At 38.1% G+C, this 21,469-nt stretch overlaps 1 protein-coding gene across 6 annotated transcripts in view; it reads left to right on the forward strand.

Moving 5' to 3' along the window:
• Positions 1-21,469, forward strand: part of LOC114475571 (receptor tyrosine-protein kinase erbB-4-like) — a 344,779-nt gene that overhangs the window by 239,237 nt on the left and 84,073 nt on the right. For all 6 annotated transcript variants that reach the window (XM_028466507.1, XM_028466546.1, XM_028466518.1 and 3 more), the window contains 4 exons: positions 2,600-2,693; positions 6,081-6,235; positions 10,926-10,970; positions 13,994-14,126. In XM_028466507.1, coding sequence (XP_028322308.1) covers positions 2,600-2,693; positions 6,081-6,235; positions 10,926-10,970; positions 13,994-14,126 — 427 coding nt within the window. The remainder of the gene's footprint in view (positions 1-2,599; positions 2,694-6,080; positions 6,236-10,925; positions 10,971-13,993; positions 14,127-21,469) is intronic.

Raw genomic sequence — 21,469 nt, forward strand, 5'->3', positions numbered from 1 at the left:
ATGCTTTGGAAGGCCGGATTTGGCCCCCTTGCCTTGAGTTTGACACGCGATGTAGACATTCACACTAGATTTTAAATTCCTGCTACAATGCACATGTGACCTATTATATAAGTGACAGCAGCGGGAGAAATGCAGCGGACTTTGTGAAATATCGCCTGGATTGAGTTGTCCATCATATTGTTGGTTTCAAAATAACATGATTTATTTGAAAGGAAAGACATATTATGATTATTATTAGCGATGCACGATATTATCAGCACGTTAGCGGCATCGGTGACCAAGTGTCTTGTGACTCCAGGCGTGCTTGTAAATTAACAGAGGTACAATCTCAAAGTAGAATTATTCACTCAATTTAGCGATTTTGTTTCTAAAGTAGAATGCTTGGATCTTGTACAAATGATGTTTCTAGCACTCAAATTTTAAATGTAAGTACGTAGTAACCGTTGTAAGTATGTGACAGGATGTAATTTTGTTTCAAAGCAATTGTCACAAATAAATCTGACATTTTATACATAACGTAAGTCAAGGTGTTTTTTTCTTTTTTGCATAAAGAATGATTTCTGATGTAAGCAGAATAATTCTGGATGATAAATCTAAGTTTTACAGCATCGAAATATCAGGTATCGGCCATAAATTCAATATTGTGCATCCCTTATTATTATTATTGGTATTTTTTCCCAATGGGGAACACTTCCAGCCATGTAGGAGGCCAATCAGGAGGAACGGCTTGACAGAATATAAATGACCCCGGGGAGCACGCCTGCAGAGCGCTTTGTACCCCTCCTTTTTCTCCTACATGTGTTTCCTTTCCCTCTGACCAACAGAGGCGATATCTTTTTGTATTAAAGGCTTCCCTTAGACGCATCCTCCAGCCAAAGAATGTAGTTTATGGTGGAGCAGGGGAAGAAAAAGGAGAAAGAGATGCATAAGGAGCCATGGGAGTTCCTCCTGCTTCCTCCCAAAGCACCATTAATAAAAGCTAATACTATAACGTGTGTGTGTTTGAACAACTGGCTGTGTACCAGGAAACTTAAAGTAAAAAATGTTCAAAGATCTACGAGTGTCACTTCTCTTTACCATCTTTGTTGGATTGAATTCACCAAAAAAAAAATCCCACAAAACTGAGAAAATGAAGCAGACCTGCATCCCATGTGCAGATTAAAAGGATTTCCCTGCATTAAGAGAACCCTTATTTAAGTGTGCTTAGAGTATGCTTATTTTGCATTTTATGTACTTATCAGAGATGCATTACCTTTAAGTTACCTTTAAGTATATTCAGCTTGTGAATATGCAGATTTTAGTGATTTCAGCCTAATAAAATACCTTTCTCCCCACATCCATCATAGCTTTATAACGATAAAATGCAACACTGTTTTTTGTGAATTCTTACCTTTTTATAAAAAATAAAAAAAATATGTATCTATTGGTAGGATAGTTAACTTAACAAATCTATGTGAAATAAAGTTAAAAGTATATCGCAGTGTATATTATAACAAGAAAGTGTTCAATTAAATGAAAGTGGGTTAGAATTAGTATAGCTATACGTTTACCAAAAGCTTTATTTCATACTGCAAGTAAACTAAAATTAGTCCAATTTAGTCCCAAGAACTATTGAAATAGTACAAGTATACTGCTAGTATATAGAATAAGTATAATGCACTTTAGGTATACTTGTTTTTGATAAGCCCTGTTTGGGACTGGGTTCACTCTCTTCTGGCGGTGTTTGTGTTTGTGTGTGTGTGTGTGTGTGTGTGTGTGTGTGTGTATCCTTTGCATGGGCGTATCGATCGCTCTGATGTGAAAAGTGTTTTTGATCGGGGGCACTTGTTATCGACAGCAGCCAGCCTCTGCCCGCCAGAGACACCTCGCTTCAAAAGCTAAAATAATGCGCTGACTCGGACACAAACAAGACGGAAATTTATAGATTGGTCACTCCTCGCTTCCTCTTTCTCTCTCACACACACACACACACACACACACACACACACACACACACACACACACACACACACACACACACATCTGTGTGCACACATCACATAATGATTCATACTATGACCTGAGGCAGTGTGCAGCTCCTGCCAGTGTAATTGGAGAGTATAAACTCAAGATTGAAACCTCTATTGTTTGTTTTCCTTCACCTCAACCAGTGTGAGAAACAGCTGCACAGTGGTTGAACTGGCACAATAAGAAATGCAGTAGAACTATTTCTTACTTGGTGTTTTTTTTTTTTTGTGGGGTTTTTTTTCCAACCATTTCCCACTGGTTTGAGCCCTTCTCCTCCTCCTTTTCCCACACATCCTTCCATGATTAAAAAAAAAAAAAAAACAGCTCATCATTATTCATGATGCTTCTCTTTAAGCATACTGACCAAAGTAAGCCTTTAACTTGATCAAATGGTTTGGGGCAGCCCGTTGCCCCTTCACAACTGGATCCAGCAGTGCCTGAGGAAATGATGACACTGTATTACACATCCAATAGGCTCCACTGCTCAGTTCTTGCTTGTGTACACATGGAGAACTTCAAAAACCTCGGCTTAATCAATATTTCAAAGTGTGTACACTCTCCAATCTATAATACATGACTCTGTTTCTATCAGGGAAGTGCGGGAATTTGCCAACGGATCCGTGTGCCTGGAGTGTGATAGGCAGTGTGAGAAGATGGATGGGAACACCATGACATGCCTGGGTCAGGTAATACTCTACACACACACACACACACACACCTCCTTTTCCCTCTGCAACACAATTCACAAACACAAAGTGGAGACCGCTTTGAGATTAAAACCTCTCCTTGTTTTTTTTTTCCCCTGAATGCGAGATAGCGCCCTAGCTCGTGTGCTAGAGTGCATTTCCAACTTATTTTGTGGTGCTCCATCTTGAATTTCAGTAGATATAAGTGCTGTTTGCAGAGGTGAATGGTAGGTTAATGGGAGGAATGATAAACTACGCCGGCTACCTTCAGAGGCATGCATTTGGCACTCACTCGAACAAACACTAAAATAAGGACTAAAGGAGATTAGTTTCTGACCTTCCCGTTAAGGTAGTGCGCCAGTCTCGGATGATAACGCGCCGCGACTCCCTGAAATGCTACAGATTCTCTGAAATGTCAAAGGCAGACGATGCACGTTTGCACATGTGCACATGCTCGGATCTTATTCACTTTAATGTCAGATTACATTGAGAGATGGGTTTCAGCAACTGAGCTGAAGAGTCTATTCTAAAAGCATTATATGAAGTGCAGGTTTACCATATCTACCAAGTGGTTCCATACTATAACCACAATGAGCATTAATATCATCAACCACAGTTCAGTTAAGTATTACTAGGACTCAAATTTCAAGTGCATATACTCAATTTTGGTTTATTAGTGTCACTTGTACTCAGTGCTAAATTTGTAAGGGAGAGACAAAAATGTAACGGAATACAATTTTTAAAGCTCCTTTTGCTGACTAAATGACCCAATAATATCACGTGAATACAAACAACAAATTAACCTAAAAGTTTAATAAAAGAATGATGAATCAGCTTTAAAGAAGCACGGACAATCACACCATTATGGAACACATCTGCCATGTTTCAGCACCATGGACAGCGCAAAATCACCGCTCTTCACAACGGTCACTGAACTTTCAGGAAACACGAAAACCCACAAATACAAAATATTTACAAACTTTTACACCGTGACATAAGGCCAAAACTCCTCTAATGATTCAGTAGCAGAGCAGAAAATAAAAATACAATGGATGCTTACCTGTTTATTTGTCCGAAACAGCCAAAAAAAAAACCCCAGCCATTTGTATCCCCGCAACTGAGAGGTGACAGTAATACTATTTAGAATCACCCAATGCCCAAACTTGGGCATATTACATTGCACAAGTTCAGGCAGAAGTAATTGAGACGTTCCTACAGATTCATCGCTGTAGAACCAAACATAGCAGCAGGTTTTTCCCACGCAGGATTATTTTATTAAGCGAACCAACTTATTTGGTAGAACCCAGCGATTGTTGGGCTGACCTTTGGCGACAGTCTCATGGGACGACGGGGGGAATAAAAGATGAAGAGCGAGGAACTCCTCTGGTTTGATTTGGAGATGCTGCTCACAGCCGAGGAGTAAATAACAGCAGAGTCAATCATGCACAGACGCACATGCACACAGATGTACATGAAAGAACTCGGATATCAGCGTGCATCTGCACTGCAGCACACACACACACACACACATAAACACAGAAATGCGCTCCCACACGCCAAACATGCAAAGTGAGAATAATGTTTATTGATGACACGTGTCTGAAAGTGTCAAACTGTCCATCAGGCCACTGTGGTCGTCATTAGCAACCAAGCCTGATGCCAATCAGAAAAGCATCCAGAATGAATACACACACACACACACACACACACACACAAACATGCACACACAGAGCTGTAAAGACACGGCCGGTACAGGATGAGCACATTGGTGCACTTCACTTATTCATGACACTTGCAGCAACCGAGCTAGCTGCTCTGTTACCTTCTGTCATCTCCTCAATCACATCCCATGTGCAGCGCTCTGACACGACCTGATTTTTTATGCATTTTGCCAATTTGAACCGTGATGCAGCAGAATACGCTGCAGGCAATTTAGCTGAACGCATTATAAATCACTGAATGCAATTCATGTGGGCCCTGCCAGCTAAATTAGCCGTTATGAAAAGCGAGCAAACGACATGATTCACCAGGTGTGAATTGGTGTCTAGTCAAGTGTGTCCTCATCCATGACTGTCCTGACTTCCTTCCATGACGAGCCCTCTCCATTAGGGCTGAACGATATTATCGCAATATCATAAAACACAAATTTCTAATTGCAAAGGCTGCAATTTATTTATTTTATTTTTTCTTGCACTGTCCTGTTAAGTTCAGAGAGTGTTTAAGAAGTTCAGTCCTGTCATGTTTGCATGTCTCATGAAACATGAAGTTAGTTTGATATGTTGAAGAGGTAAAGCCACAGATTTGTTTGCTTTGTTGTTGTAATCTGTGCTTTGAAATGTATATTTTATATTTATTTAAAGTTTAAATCAATCTGAAATTGTTTATTATGAATCACATTGATTTATTGCTTGTGTTCATTGAAAAATACATGACAAAAGGCCTTTGAAAAAATAATATTCAACTGAGGAAAAAAAATTGCAATTAGATTCTTTTCCAAAATCGTTCAGCCTTTCTTTCACGCAATGTACTTTATTCTTTATAGAGGAGTTTCACCTACGTCACGTTCTGGGCAGTAACTCGGATGCACGGCCATCTTGGAGGCACTCTGAAAGTAAACACTGCGATGGATAAATGTCTGAAACCACAGAAAAGCTCCTCAAAATGTGTTCTAGATGCAGAGGCATACAGGGAAGGACTTGGTCACAATATTTGGATAAGTTAGGATTTATTGGTGGTGCAGATCCATACGTGTTGGATCACTGACGACACGGAGAGTCTTCCGTCCACTGCGTATCTTGATAACATCAACTACCTGGTTTTAACCCTAACCCAATCAGGGTCATCCTTTAGATAAAGGTCAGACATTTTACCTGGAATACAATGAGAAATAGAGCTCTACATTTTAACAACTGTGTTGCTACTGTAGCAGGCTATTAAATGTGATTATATTAAGTCTATAGTGCCACATGCAGTAGCTTGATATGAATTGTATTATTATTATCACACTAGAACATTAGTTAAGAGCCGCTGCTATCAACAATTCACTTACCTGACAATAAATGGGCCAAACAAATTCAGATGTTGTCCAGATTTTTCCCTCGTAAATCCTGGTTTAGCTTCGCTAACCACTCGCGCCTCCTTTCCTCTGATAACTGTTGACATTGTTCTCCCTGATTTGTGATAACTTTTGACAGTCTTTAAAACTCCAAATGTTTCTCACGGTCTGACCGATTGGTACAGCCAAATACCATTTCTTTTCGTTAGACGTTCGGGATCTGCTTTGTTTACCTGCTGAGTATCTCCAATATGGCCACTTCCGGTAAAAAACCCCTATTCCTTATTTCCAACCTGATAACCATCCATGTCCACGCCTCCTTCTCCTCCCAGGGTCCAGACCAGTGTGTGAAATGTCTCCACTTTAAAGACGGACCCAACTGTGTGGAGAAGTGTCCTAACGGAGTGCAGGGAGCCAACAGTTTCATCTTTAAATACGCCAAGGCCAACAACGAGTGTCATCCGTGCCATGTCAACTGCACCCAGGGGTAAGATGGCTGCACGCAGATGTTTGTTTTTAGAAGTAGGGCAAATATATTGAACTTTAAAGTGTAAATAAAGGTTTTGGCTGACATGCGTCAAGGCTTGAAATTCAAAAAATGCCTCGATTATGGAGCAGTTTAGACGCAGACAGTCACCGTCTAACCGCAGCCCCCATCAGTTGGTCCACAGGTTATAAAAGAGGCGGGGCTAAAAGCGGTGGTTTGTGACGTAAGAAGCCACTAAAACATCACGAACCTCCATTCTCAGCCAAAAGCAGAGTTTGATTGTAATAGTTGTAGTCGTCACGCTTTCATTTATACAACAAAATACTCCAAATTGAAATACTTTGACTAAAATGTCAAGAGCTGTACAAAAATTAATCACTAAAGTGTATATGACACCATTTTTCATGTCGACACTAAATGCAAGAACACACCCTAAACAATTATTGTTCAAATTTTAATGTTTTGTTTTTTTAAGCTGCGCCATTATTAAATCAGACACTGAATTCATCCCAACACCTACTGTGTCTACACCTACTAGGTGTTGTGACAAATTATGTAAAGAGATGGACTTTAATAGCTTCTTTTTTTTTTTTTTTTTTTTTAGTAATCATATTTATTTTACATGACTTGTACAGTTTTAACCAGAATGACACAACCAAAATGAAATATAAACTCCAAATCCACATTTCAGGACAAGCTTGATTTTATGATATTTTTTTTCCTATATTTATAACTTATTAATTTAAAAAAAACACGTCTAATGGACTTTTTTTTTTTAAATTAAAAAAAAAAAAATTACTTGGCAACATACAAGAAAAATGACAAACACACATTAAACTCTTGTTTCTGACTTTAATAGCTTTTAAATAAGCTATAATTACGCTCTTCATCATTTCATTGCTTGCTGTTATTTCAACAAACCCAATGACGGCTGCTGGGCGGACTTAAAAAATACAATGTTTTATTACAGGTTACGGACAAACCCAGCATTGTTCTGAACTTTTATTCCCAGATATCAGCATGATTTTAATTCCATTTTTTTTTTTGTCATAGAATGAGAATGTGTTGAAAATGGTGTTGTGTATGAATGGAATCAAAAATCATACGTGTTGTCAGAGTGTTTAGGGATGCTGGGCAGGTATGAACCCAATTGTTGAACACACACACACACACACTGATTGCTCGCTAATTAGCTCCATTGTGCACCATTTAACTGACGGAGAGCAGCCACATTCTAACAGATGTAATTCCTAAATTATCTTGGTCTATTAGTTTGCTATGTCCTGTGTTCACTCATGCACCATTACACACATGTATACTAGTCTTACACACACACACTCTGAAGCGTACAATAACTGTTTAGCTGTGTCTAGTTTGCGGTTCAAAGTCCTCTGCTCAAGGATCTTGAATTAATTAACCGCTACGAGACGACTCTAATCATTTCCAGCTTACCTAATATGAACAGCACTTCTAGACTATTGGCCTGTTATCAGCAGTGCGTACAAGTAGCTTTGATTGTCAGAGTATGTGGGTTTATTATGGGGGAATAATAGAGTTTGGTAAAAGGTCATTATTGACGGAGTTCAGGTGAAGCCAATACGACTACACAGGCTTCACGTGGATCCTTAAAAAGTATCAAAAGCCATTAAATGAATGAATTTAAAAATAAAGCCTTAAAATGTCTTAAATCAATGTTTCAAAAGTCTTAAATTTTAACACATAATGAACATGATTTTATGATTGTAATTACTCTCACATTTCAAAATAAATGGTAACATTAGTTTTTGAAAAATATATAGATAATTTACTGCAACATTGTGCAATCACGACAACCAACTTAATGGTTTTTTTTTTTTGTGTGTGTGTGTTTTATTGTCATTTTGTGTATTTTTGTGTTTTCCTTGCCCGTCTGCACAAGACACTGGGAAAAAAAATGTACCCTAACCTTTTGTAATTGATGTGGTGTTTGTTTCCTTGCGTTTACTGTGAAGTTGATCTTAAATTTTATTTCAAATGGCAATAAAAAGTCTGAAAAAGTCTTGATTTGAACTTGACCATAGCTGTAGGAACGCTGCCACATTGCTGAATTACACTTAGAAATGAAGGCTGAAAGTCATAGAATTTGAGTTTGATTTTTTTTTTTGCCTTCACAAAGCAACCACGGCTCCAACGCGCGCTGCCCACACTGAGTCGAGCTCACCAGCCCTCTGGCGTCTTTCACAAACATACGTGTTGCATTACCCACATCCTGGCGTTGGTTAGAGGCAAAGCCAAGGCATGAACCGTCTCAGATGACGTAAACAAACCAGTATTCAGTCCCATTTCTAATAGCTTTTACAGCAGATGCATCAGTATTTTTTATTTTAATGGAGAAAAAGACTAGAATAGAATGGTTTTATTTTGTTCTAATTTCCTCCAAACTTCACCAAATTTCATAGAGCAGTGGTTCCCAATCATTTTCATATCATAAGTATCCTCTCCATAATTTCATATGCTCTCCTAAACCAACATTGGTTCCCTAAGTCTTAATTTACAAATTCAAAACAATGAGTGGAGTTTAAAGTAGAATTTAGTTAAACTACAACTATTATGATTGCTTCAATAGTGAGTAAATAATACAGGCTCCTGTAAAATGTAGCTGATTATTGTCTCCTATTGTCAGAGGTGTGATAAAATGGCCTCTACAGCCTACGTTCCCAAAGTAGGGTACGTGTACCCCTAGGGGTACACGATGGCACTACAGGGGGTACTTGAGAGAGAGGAAAATTAACAAATGAAAGCATTAAAAATATGGGGTTTCACAATGTTTATTTTGTAGTTAAAAATGATAATCACACTAAATATTAACTGCAACTCACAAAACGACAACAACACACAAAATAAGAAAAAAAAATACCGGATAATAAAAAAGAACAGACAAACAACAACAAAATACACAAAACGACACCAAAAAGAAAAATACTATTATCAGCACCACACAAAATGACGGCAAAGACACACTAAATGAGAGAAAAATACACAAGATCACTACAAAATACACAAAAATAGTTACACAGAGTAACTTACGAAACGACACAAGAAACAACCAAAAGACACAAAACACTGAGAGAATAATTTAAATAATAACAACACACAAAAATGACAACCAGAACACACAAAATAAGAAAAAAATATACTGAAAAATCAAAAAACTGTTCCACAGCAATAAAATAATTCTATTTCAATAAAATACAAGAAAAAATTGTATTTTTTTTTGAGAAATCGTCAAAAATCGTAAAAAAAAATAGTCTAAAAAGGAAATAGATACATTTCCCCACCACATTTTGGGCCCTGGGTACAAATCATTTTGTGGGGCCCCTACTGTAAATTATAATATGTACACTTTGTTTCCTTTCGCCTGTAAACTATACTAGTATAAATATATACTGTAAGCTTTCTTTTTTTTCACATTAACACAGAGGTTCCCAACCTTTTTTGGGATCATGACCCCATTTTGAATATCCCAAATGTCCAGCGACCCCAGGAACTTTTTTTTTCTAGAATCAGTTTTTGATCATGTTTAATAACCCAGTGTGTTACCCAGGATTAGTGCACACAGTGACAAGTTAGTGACACCTGTATTTTATTTAAACTTTATATTTGAGAATAGTTAAAGTATCAGATACAGTTATTTGATTTTTATTGTGTGTGATGTTATTTGAAAAAAAATAATTTTAAAAATGAATCCAGTTTTACCTACTTTCTAACCCAATTTTAATTCCAGGCGACCCCACATGGGGTCCTGCCCCCAAAGTTGAAAAGAACTGCAATAACCTAACCTAATGACTACATATCCATTGCTTGCGTTCTACCATATATTAGTGGTTTATTGAATATTGTGTTTGTGACATATTTTTGCTACAATTTAGGGGCGGCTGATAATTATATATATATATATATATATATATATATATATATATATATATATATATATATATATATATATATATATATATATACTGTATTACAGTAAGCAAATGTGTACAAAAGTTAATAAAAGGTAAATATAGAATGATTAGAATCATGGGGACACCTCTGGACACCTCTGGACACCTACTTAAGAGTTGGTTTTAGTCTTCAAAATATGTATTTTTTAATAATTTCATTTCCAATTAAGAATTGACGTGCAAAAGGAATATTCTAGCATTTAAATGCGCGAGAGTGCGCAGTTATCATAAATTGAAATGATAAATTGCCTAAAAAGATGTGCTTTTCCTCATTTCACCTTTCCTCTCTCTCCGTTCTTTCCTTGCGTTTTTGACCTGGTTTTCCTTTCTTGAGAAAAGACATGGTTTCCTGCTGCTGTCTATCTCAGGCTTCTTGTCACATCCACAGCGCGCATGCGGGTCATACCATTTGCCCTGTTTTAAATGATGCAGCATGAATAATTGTTTTTAATGCAAAACTGTGATTAACAACCAGCTTATTTTAGAGAGTTACAAATTGCTCCATATCACACAGGAAACACAACAAAAATAACTGTTTTCCAACCCAAACCCCTCCTCCTGTTATGCTGATAAGCGGACAGTCGTGCTCAGGTTTCAATTTTCCCGAGGTACCCGCGCAGTGACAGCTGATTGACAACACGATGTTTACTCGTAACCTGTCCCACATTTAATGAATGATCTCTTTGGTTTCTGTGCCCCTGCAGGTGCGTCGGGCCAAGCCTCCAAGATTGTGTGGGGATGATGGACAGGTAAGAGGGTTGAGAACACACTATAGGGAGACCACCACGAAAGTGAGATCTCCTTTCCTCATGATGCTTGTTAACAGCAGAGTAGTTAGTCCTGCGCTTTGTAATTAATAGAAGCTTCTGTTGGGATCTAAGCCTTCCCATGGTCCAATTACACCAGTTAACTTATTCACAAACCACCGCTAAACAACATCTTGTAAAATGGAATTAAACACGCCGGTTTTCTTGTGGAAATTACTGCAATCGAGTTTCTAATTTTAAAGACAAACCTGAACATATTCTCACAAATGAACACATTTGTCCTTGACTCTGCAGCATGGGAGTGTGAGCAGCTCTGCAACAATAGGAAACGCGCTCATTGAAATGCACGGCGAGTTTCTCGTGTTTCCTAAAAGCCCTGAAAATAATCAAAGAAGTGAAATTGTCCTCGGAGGGATATCACTTGTAATGGGCCATCGTACCACATGGTGGTGTCGTGCTTAACTCTGTCAAAATGACAACAACAAAAAAAGGAAATACAAAAAGAATCAATGCTTTAAATCCTTTCTGCCCAATTAAAGCAGCCTCACGGTGTTACTTTACATCAGAGGTGGGCAACTATTATCACCGAAGGACCACAAAAAAAGTGATTTTCTGATCCGAGGGCCACAATATCAGAATTCATGTCAGAATTTAGAATATTGACCAATCTGAGCATTAACACAGGAACGAAAAATGTTTTTGTTGTCATTTCACGTGTTTTTGTTGTCATTTATTGTTTTGTTTGGGTTTTTGTGGTCGTTTTGTGTAATTTATTTCTCATTTTAAGCTTTCTGTTGTCGTTTTGTGTGTTATGAACCAATTTGTGTTTTTTGTTGTTCTGTAATTTTATGATTTTTCTCTCATTTGGTGTTTTTTTTTTTTTTTGTTCTTGTGGTTGCCGTTGTGTGTCTTTGAGGTAATTTTGTGTATTTATGTTGTCTAGTGTGTATTTCTGTAATTTTGCATCTGTTTTTAACTAATTTTGTACATTTACTTCAGGTGCCGCTCAAAATTAAAGCGAGGGCCTGTGGCCCCCGGACCGCCAGTTGTTTATATATGCCTTAGAGCATGGGTGGGCAACTATTATGACAGCAGCGGCCGAAAAACAGTGAATGTCTGATCTGGGGGCCACATTATCAAAATAAATGTCAGCATTTAGAATAATGACCAATCTGAGCATTAATACAGGGAAGAACTATATGTCTGTGTTGTCATTTCATTGGTTTTTGTTGTAATTTATTGTTTTGTTTGGTTTCTTGTGGTCGTTTTGTGTAATTTCTTTCTCATTTTGAGCTTTCTGTTGTCGTCTTGGGTGTTTTTACAGCTGTCATTTAGTGTATTTTCCTCTCATTTTGTTTGTTTTTTTTTTGTTTTGTTTTGTAATTTTATAATTGTCCTCTCATTTGTTGTTGTTTTTGTTCTTGTTGTGGTTGCCGTTGTGTGTCTTTGGAGTCCTTTTGTGTATTTATGTTGTCTAGTGGGTATTTCTGTAATTTTCTGTCTATTTTTAACTCATTTTGTACATTTACTTCAGGTGCCGCTCAAAATTAAAGCGAGGGCCGCATGTGGCCCCCGGGCCGCCAGTTGCCTATGTCTGTTTTACATAGACATGTTTATCTCTAGAGCTCCCTGTTTGCCTCCCCTTGTTCTTTTTCTCCCCTTCTTGACCCAATTCCTCCAAACCGCTGCATTACTATTCAGCACAAGGCTGGATATCCAACCTACAGCACACTTTAAACTTCCCTTCCTTTAAGTCCATCACAATCAATACCGTGAGCGATGCGGCGCCATCACACTGTGATACACCAGTCTTCCATTAGCTGCTAATGGCTTCCACAAGTAATAGAGTTTGTAACTTCAGGTGTTTTCTCTGATCAAATGCAAACAACGTATCAGGATGACAAAGACCTGGACAAAGGGAAATGCATGAGTCGCATTAGTATCAAAGGGAACGATGAAGGATGTTTGTGTTTTTATTATTTAATTTAAACCTGGATATCTCACATATGTTCAGACGATTTAATTCAACCTAATTAATCAGAAATTAAGATCAATTCTGGCTGCAAGGGTTGGAGGTCAATTACGTTCTGCAGTTGCAATTACATCTTCAATTACCCCTGTTCAATTATGATTACAGTGGCCAGCATTTACTGCAATTACAATTAAATTACAATGATGTTTTTATCCTCAGAAAGCCAGTTATAAATACGTTAAATTACAATTAATCACAATTACTGAGCCTGAAATAAATAACCTAATGAAAGTTCTTCTTGTGTTAGCTTTCTGTTAGCATCTCTTATATCAGAGGTAAGCAACTTTTATCACAGCGGGGGCCACAAAATGTGTTTGTTTGATCAGAGGGTCACATGATCAACATTTATGTCAGCATTTAGAATAATGAGCGATATGAGCATTAATACAGGAAAGAGCAAAGAGTTTTTATAGTGATTTTGTGTGTTTTTCTGTCATTCTGTGTATGTTTGTTGTTGTCTTGCTCGTTGTGAGGCATTTTGTGCATTTCCGTAGTCCTATTGTGTATTTTTCCTGTAAAATATGTTTTTTGGAGTCATATTGTGTATTTGTGCTGTAGTTTTGTGTTTTTTTGAGTAATTTTTATGTATTTCTGTCATTTTTTGCGTGTTCCTTGTCTTTTTGTATACTTTTGTTGTCATTTTTTGTGATTTTATACATTTTCTGGGTAATTTTGTGTAGTACTGTTGTCGTTTTGTTCATTTTTGTTGTAGGTTTATGTATTTTTTTATGTAATTCTGGTATTTTCCTTGTTTGTGAGTACTGTGGGTTTGCTGAGTCATTTGTTGTGGTTTACTAGTCTTTTTGTGTACTTTTGTTGTAATTTTTTGTGATTTTATATATTTTCTGAGTAATTTTGTGTACGACTTAAACACTTTTATTCTGAGGTTTGCACATTTCCCTTCAAAGGCCCTTTATTTTCCTCATATTTCAGCAATGTCCACAAATTTTCCCCCTCGCTTTTGTCTCCACAGGACGCCGCTAATAGCAGCTGGCATCATCGGCGGTCTATTTATCATCGTCATTCTGGCGCTGAGCGTGGCCGTTTACGTCCGACGCAAAAGTATCAAGAAGAAAAGAGCCTTGAGACGCTTCTTGGAGACGGAGGTGAGAGAGCAAAGGTCGTCTCATTACCAAACGGATGTTTTGTATGTGGGAAAGGTTTGAACAGCTCAGTATTTGGAAAGAATCCTCAGATAAGTCATTGTGGGGGAACAACTCAGATGATTTAAAAACTGACATTAGATTCTTGCTTTTTGTGCTTTTTTAATCCCTGGAAAAAGAAAATTTTAATCTAGAAAAGCTGGTAATCTAAAGCAGGGCTTCTCAACTTTGAGGCCAGGACCCCATTTGGAGTCACAAGACACTGGGAGTGGGTCACCAGATGCCTTCAAGTAACTAACAATATTTTCTGAACAATTTTAGCCCATTTGTGCTTTTTTTTTTTTTTTACCATTTTTTTGCAACTACACCAAACTTGCCATATTTTAACCTATTTTCATCACTTTTTCTTGTCATATTTTTGCTCCTTTTATGCATTTTTGCTACATTACTCCCATTTCTGACGATTCTCAATCACATTTCGATGACTTTTCTGCAGATTTTTACCACTTTACAGACATTTTCGACACTTTTCCACCTAAAGTTGCATATGTTGATCAATTATTGTCACTTTTAACCTCTTTACACCATATTTCATTCTTATTTTGCTAATTTAACCACATTCACAATTTGTTGTGCCCATTATTTACCAGACACTAATTGTTACTACCTTTTAAATTACATTACCAAAACCGCCTTTACCTTATTTCTGACACTTTAAAGCCAATACTGACACTTAAACCCATTGTTTTAAACACTTTTTCTATACATTTATGCCACTCTAATTTGCAACTTTGAACCAATATCTGTGGTTTCTAAAATCCCATTTCGCCATCATTTTTTGTCCCTTTTAACTCTTTTTATTTCAGATTAAAACAAGGATTCACATCTTTAAGATGACTATATATGATGGCGCAAATAATAATAATAATAATAATAATACACTTCCTGGAGAACACTGGATATTACTCAGATTATTAGATAAATGTGATGAAAGTCAGCTTTGCACAGCGCTAATATGAAGCAGTCAAACATTAGGGGCGTGTGACTTATAGCCTGGAGCGACTTATTTGGAGGTTGTTGTTGTTATTTTTTTAATGAAAATAGTAATTTTTTTGAAAACATACAATACAAGGCGATAGGTCTGCATTAGCTTTTGCAGGGTATTTTTATTTAACCTCTATTATTTAACCACACTGTTTATTATGGATTGTAATAATTCATCACAAGAAGGTACAATAAAACTGATTAGAATTCATGCTTGAAAACTAGCTGTTAGCATTACTAGCCTATTGAGATTCATTGAGACATAACAAGCATGCTCAATAATGACTGATAACAAGGGTGAATGTTTGTTGATTTCCCCACTAAACACTACAATCATGTTGTATTGTGCCAACAAACCAGTAAAGGGTTTTGGATCCCTGCCCATATTTCCTAACGCTTTGTAATAAATCTCCTTTTTCCTGTGTGATCCTTCACCTCAATGTTCCAGTGCATTTTTACAGATGAATGCCAAACAAACAAGCAGCTCTTAAAAGCAAACCTTGAAACCTTGAACCTTGGCCATGATCGCATGTAAGCTGAGAGGTGTCGGAATTATGCGCAGTCGCCGTTGCCCATTGATCCGGCCTTGAGGAAGCTTCTTTTCTGGGAAAGCCATAGCTAACTTGATATTCAAAGGAGAGCTGCGCGTGCTGGGTGCAGAGTTGTGATTTACTGACGGCATGTGGGTGCATGTTCTCTTCTCTTCTGCTGTAAGACGTTGTTCCCCGGTGTTTTTATTTTGTTTTTGCATTTGGTCCAGCAGTTACGCCATCTCTGCAGGTCTGCCAAGTGGCCTGGCTCAAAGGAGTAGGGTACACTTGTCAGTTTGCATGAGTAAATATTACAGGTGAAGGCAGCAGTGTTATAGACAGCTGTCAGGATTGTGGAGGCCTCATCCCAGCCACACACATCCATCTTAATCAGGCAGTGCATGTTCTGACAGTGTCCTGACCTGGAGGAAAGTGTTCATCCCAACTAATGTTTATTATGTGGGAAAAGGTTGTAAGGCAAGGCAAATGTATTTGTATAGCAGATCTCATACACCAGGCAACTCAATGTGCTTTACATGATCAAAAAGTGCAACAGAAAACATTCAACAGCTTTTTCTGTCAATTTTTGGCCTAAATTACTTTTAACCCAATTTCTGTGGTTTTTAAAATCCCACATTTTTAGCCCTTTTCTGCAACTGCACAAAACTTGCCATATTTTAACCTATTTTCATCACTTTTTCTTGCCATATTTTTGCTCCTTTTAATGAATTTTTGCTACATTACTCCCATTTTTGACACTTCTCCATCACTCCATTCAATGTCTTTTCTGCACATTTTTTTCCACTTTTAAGACATGTTCAGCACTTAAAAACCCTTTCCACCACTTTTCCACCTAATGTCACATATGTTGACCCATTATTGTCACTTTCAACGTCTTTTCACCATATTTCGTGCATATTTTTTTACATTTATCCACATTCACAAGTTGTCATGCCCATTATTTGCCAGTTTAAACTAATTATTCCTACTTTTTAAATTACATTACCCCAACCTCCTCATTTCTGCCACTTTTAAGCCAATATTGATGATTTGAACCCTTTTTATTTACCACTTTTTCTGTCTATTTTTGGCCTAATTCAATACTTTTAACCAATTTTTTGTGGTTTTTAAAATCCCTTTACTTTAATTTCAGCACTTGTAAACCCTTTCCACCACTTTTCCACCTAATGTTGACCCATTATTGTCACTTTTCACCATATTTCATGCTTATTTTGCCAATTTAACCACATTCGCAATTTGTCATGCCCATTATTTGCCAGTTTAAACTAATTGTTTCTACTTTTTAAATTGCATTACTTTAACCCCCTTAACCCCATTTTTGGACTGGGAGGAAAGTGTTCATCCCAAATTGACTTGCCAAAGTACCGTCACAGTCAAAGAGGGGGGGGGAGGGTGATTGGGGCTTTTTTTTGCATCTGTCATTGTAAAGTTACAGCAGTTTGACTCCACACTCCACCAGAAAATGTAAAGCAGTCTGAGAATCAGCATAGACACCCGAGTGTCAATGATGCAAAAGAAGTTCCAACAGGATGTGAAATATTCAAAGCACACAACAAAACATGAAAGCAGGCAGGCACCCCCACAGGATACTGAGAAACCTGAAGAGAAGAGAAGGGCAGCAGCTCCTGCATGACTCAGATTAATGTGTTTCCTTTAACATACTATGTGTATGCTCATCCTAGTATAGCACAATGACGGGGGTTGAAGGCTGTTGCATCTATTTTTATTACCGTTTTCAATAAGGCAGTCATAGACAACTTGTGGCTACAAGTCTCTCACTCTAATTCTGTGCGGCCTCTAGAGTAAACGCATAAAATGACTTCAGAAAATGGAAAAATACACTAAACAACAAAAAATACACAAACACATGATAGAAAATAATCAAAATAACAATAAAAAATCACAAAACGACAACAAAAATGCATAAAACTACAGCACATATACACAAAACCATTTCTTCGCTTTTGTGTTAAAGCTGCAGTATGTAAGTTTTTTTTTTTTTTTGCGTCATTTGGTCAAAAATCCATAATCATTTTTGAGTATATTATAATCCAAAGTGCTTTTAAAGCCACGATGCTGTTTATTACGCTTGATGTGCTGTTTTTACGCCCTCAATTTAATTTTCTGCCCTGAGCGCTCTCGCGTAATTAAGGAGGCCAAGGTCTTATTTTTCTGATGGCTTTATGCAATGTTTGGGTTAAAACTCCCGCCCCCGCTGTAAAGAATCATAGACTTAGATCAACGTCTGGGTCACTGAGCTATCCCTAAAAAACTAACTAGCCATTGACGGCACACTCCTAATAAACTCCACCCACATGAGACATTTGTGTCAGAATTGCAAAAAAATACATGTTTTCATGTCTCTAAAGCATCAGAAAAGTCCCTACTTTTGTCACTATAGTATCTATTGAAAAAAAGTCACTAAGAGCTAAATAGTTGGGTGCGTTCACGAGGATACCGGTAAGGGACGATAGGTTTCAAAACGGGGATGGGATGGTGGAGCATGGTTTTTTCCATACAACTCTCATGATTCTACTTACTGCAGCTTTAATGCTCAGATTGGCTCTTATTCTAAATGCTGACATTCATTTTGATATTGTGGCCCACAGATCAGAGATTAACATTGTTTTGGCCCCTGGTGTCATAATAGTTGCCCACCCGTGCTCTAAGGTGACCTAATTATGCTCAGTGATTAAACACAATTAATGTCAACAGCAGGCTGGCCTTCAGGTGAGGTCATGGGTTCAATCCCCACAGCAATGCTGAATCCAAAGTCCTGTACTGGATATTTTGGGCACATTCTAGAATCCCAGAATATTGAAGAAGCTACGCTCAGAGTCCTGGCATCATTCACTTTCCACACTTTCCTCCCAGGCTGATGAAACGGCTCGACAGGATTCAAACGGCTGACGAGCGTGGATTGTGTATTGAAATGCACAATAAAGCTCAGCCGGTGTCTGTGGATCGAGATCAAGGTTGTCTGAATGGTTTTGGGGCGGCTGAGACTTAACGGATGGAGGGTGTTTATTTAAATGCAGAGTTCACCCCTGGTGTCAGAGCAGGAAGACATGCTGTCAAAACATGATTAGTCCTCAGTCTGTATTTCCATAAGCCAGGGATGCATCTAAAGTCATGTTGCACAATGTTATGTATCACTACTTAAAGGTCCAGTATTATGCTGTTTTTCACACATCTCCATTCATTTTAAGGACACCAACTACATCGTATTTAAGGTTTATTTTCCCAAACTTTCGCAAACTTTTCTGGCGTTTTAGCCTCCGAAAAGTCACTTTCAGAGCGCTCCTAAAAACAGGCTGTTTTTTGCACCTTCATGCATATGCATGAGTGGGCTACTTCAGCCTGTGTGTGTTTATCGCAGCAGCAGTAAATCATTAACAGTTTTCCTTCTCCTCCTCTGACCACAATAATAGTCCATTTAAGATGATAGTCCATTATTTTGTCCGACCGCTGAGTCGCACTGGGTCACAAACATGTCAGGCGGTATAACGGCTACTAAAAAGGATTGTTGTTATGGAATTGTTCAGCTGGTCTCTCAATGCAGTCGATCAAATTTTTTCAACTCAAAGACTGGGCAGGGGTGAGCCTGCATGTCCGAGCAGAACATTTGAGCCCAGATACATGATTGATTCTTGGAATAAGTGGAAGTTCGTGTGTCTGTCCATGCTTTCCGTGGAGGACATCGACATGATTTTACTGCTGGAGACTGAATTTGTGCTCGCCTGAGTCGAAAATAAACCGTTCTATTGGCCTACCCCACACACCAGCTCAAGGCTGTGTCTTCTATTTCACCACTGATGTGTGAAGATTTGACCATCCACCCCCCATATGGTCTCAAGCTCTTTGTGATTGTGTTTTTGCTTTATGCATGTTTGCTGAAAAGGTTTTTTCCTAGTTTTACACTGACCTCCACAATAAGGAATTCAGTCTAAAACCTGCTTTTTTCTTCACTTATCCTTCTGCTGTTATCCCATTTTTCATCTAAATAGGGGGCGCCGCTCTTGTGGTGAACCACAGTTCTCCCGCTCCTGTCCCCCCATGTTATAAGTGTTATATGTGATTGTCTTTTCATGTTCTCTGTTGCCCTGAAACACGTGCAATGACAAATAAGGCGGCGGTGACTCAGTCCATAGGGACATGGGTTGGGAACCGGAGGGTCAAAACTGAAGTTGTTCTGGTAGGTGCCAAGGTGCTCTTGAGCAAGGCACCAAACCCCAACACTGCTCCCTTCATTGTAAAGCGACTTTGAGTATATAAAATTGATGTGTAATAATAATAATAATAATAATAATTTTAATAACTAAAGATGATTCTGATTCTGAGCTCTCGCTCTCGCTCTACGCCATAAGGAAGTAAACTCAACTATCAGCTGAGTCAGCTGTTTCAAACAATCACATGAGCTGCTACGTCTCTTTCTTGTCCTCAACGCCTCTTATGACCACAGGATTAATCCATTTAAGATGATAGTCCATTATTTTGTCCTAGTCGCATTGGATCACAAACACGTCAGATCATCCCATAAAGGCGATATAACGGCTACTAAATATGGAACTGATTGTCTATGTACTAAATTATCTGTATACTGAACATAAAAATATTAACTGTAATGTCAACCTGCCTTCGCTATGTTTGTTTTACCTGTGAGGTAGTTTGAGAGGAGCTCACATTCTTATGTAGGGTGGGAGGAGTCAGGATTGTCAGTAGGAGGAGTTTCCGCGTTGTGACGTCACAACGTGAGAAAAATATAACAGTCCCGTTTGGAGCTGACTTTTCACAAAGTGTGGAATAACAAGGGAGGGAGGAAACAGAACTTTTTCAACTGTGTTCCTCTGAATGCGGCTAAAGGGATGCATATCACGCAGCAAAACCATTTTAAAGTGATTTATTTTTCATAATACTTCCCCTTTAATATAATTGTTTCTATATAAAACTTTCCTCTCCCCTCATCAATAGACATTTTTTTCCTCCTCCTCCCCTTCCTTGCTCTCCATCTCTCTCTCTTTCACCTTGAAAAGAAAAATCCAGTGTCTAATCTTAAGCCCTCATGCTCTCAGTGGTGAAGTCGCCTGTGAAAACAAATTACTTTTCACAGACACACTCAGCAATGTCTCCGACAGTTGCTGCTCCACCCAGGGCCTTTAACTTTGACCCCGACCAGTGGAGCACGACTAATTCTCTTGGAATCCCCCACCTCCACCCCATCCCCCCACAGTTACTTCCTTCTCTCCAAGGGTTTCCTCTAAGCTGCTTTATGAAGACAGTGGCAATGTCGCTTTCAGCACCACAGGGTGGACAGCACCTGCTGCTTACAAGCAAAACAGCTCCCGTTGACTACACACACACACACACACACACACACACACGTTACATGTGTAATGAAATGTTCATCTTATTGTATTACGTATGACCAAAAAAATACATGTCAACTAATATCTGTATCGGTTTATTTGGATCTCCACACCCAATACAATTGTTTTATTAGTGCAGTACATAATTACAAAAACACAGCAAACAAACAACAACTTAAACAATTTACAAAACAAAACAAAAACAACATTTATTCAGTTGGACCGAGTTCCAATTAACAAACAGATGATTGGGTATTTAGCAATCAATATACGTTTACATTATATCAATATACATTTACAGTTATTAATCAATATACATTTATAGATCACTTAAAACTAATCAAACTTACCGTAAATCATTGTATTCAGTAGCTTTCATCATTAG

This window comes from Gouania willdenowi, chromosome 2 (assembly GCF_900634775.1).
Source record: "Gouania willdenowi chromosome 2, fGouWil2.1, whole genome shotgun sequence".
Taxonomy (NCBI): Eukaryota; Metazoa; Chordata; class Actinopteri; order Blenniiformes; family Gobiesocidae; genus Gouania; species Gouania willdenowi.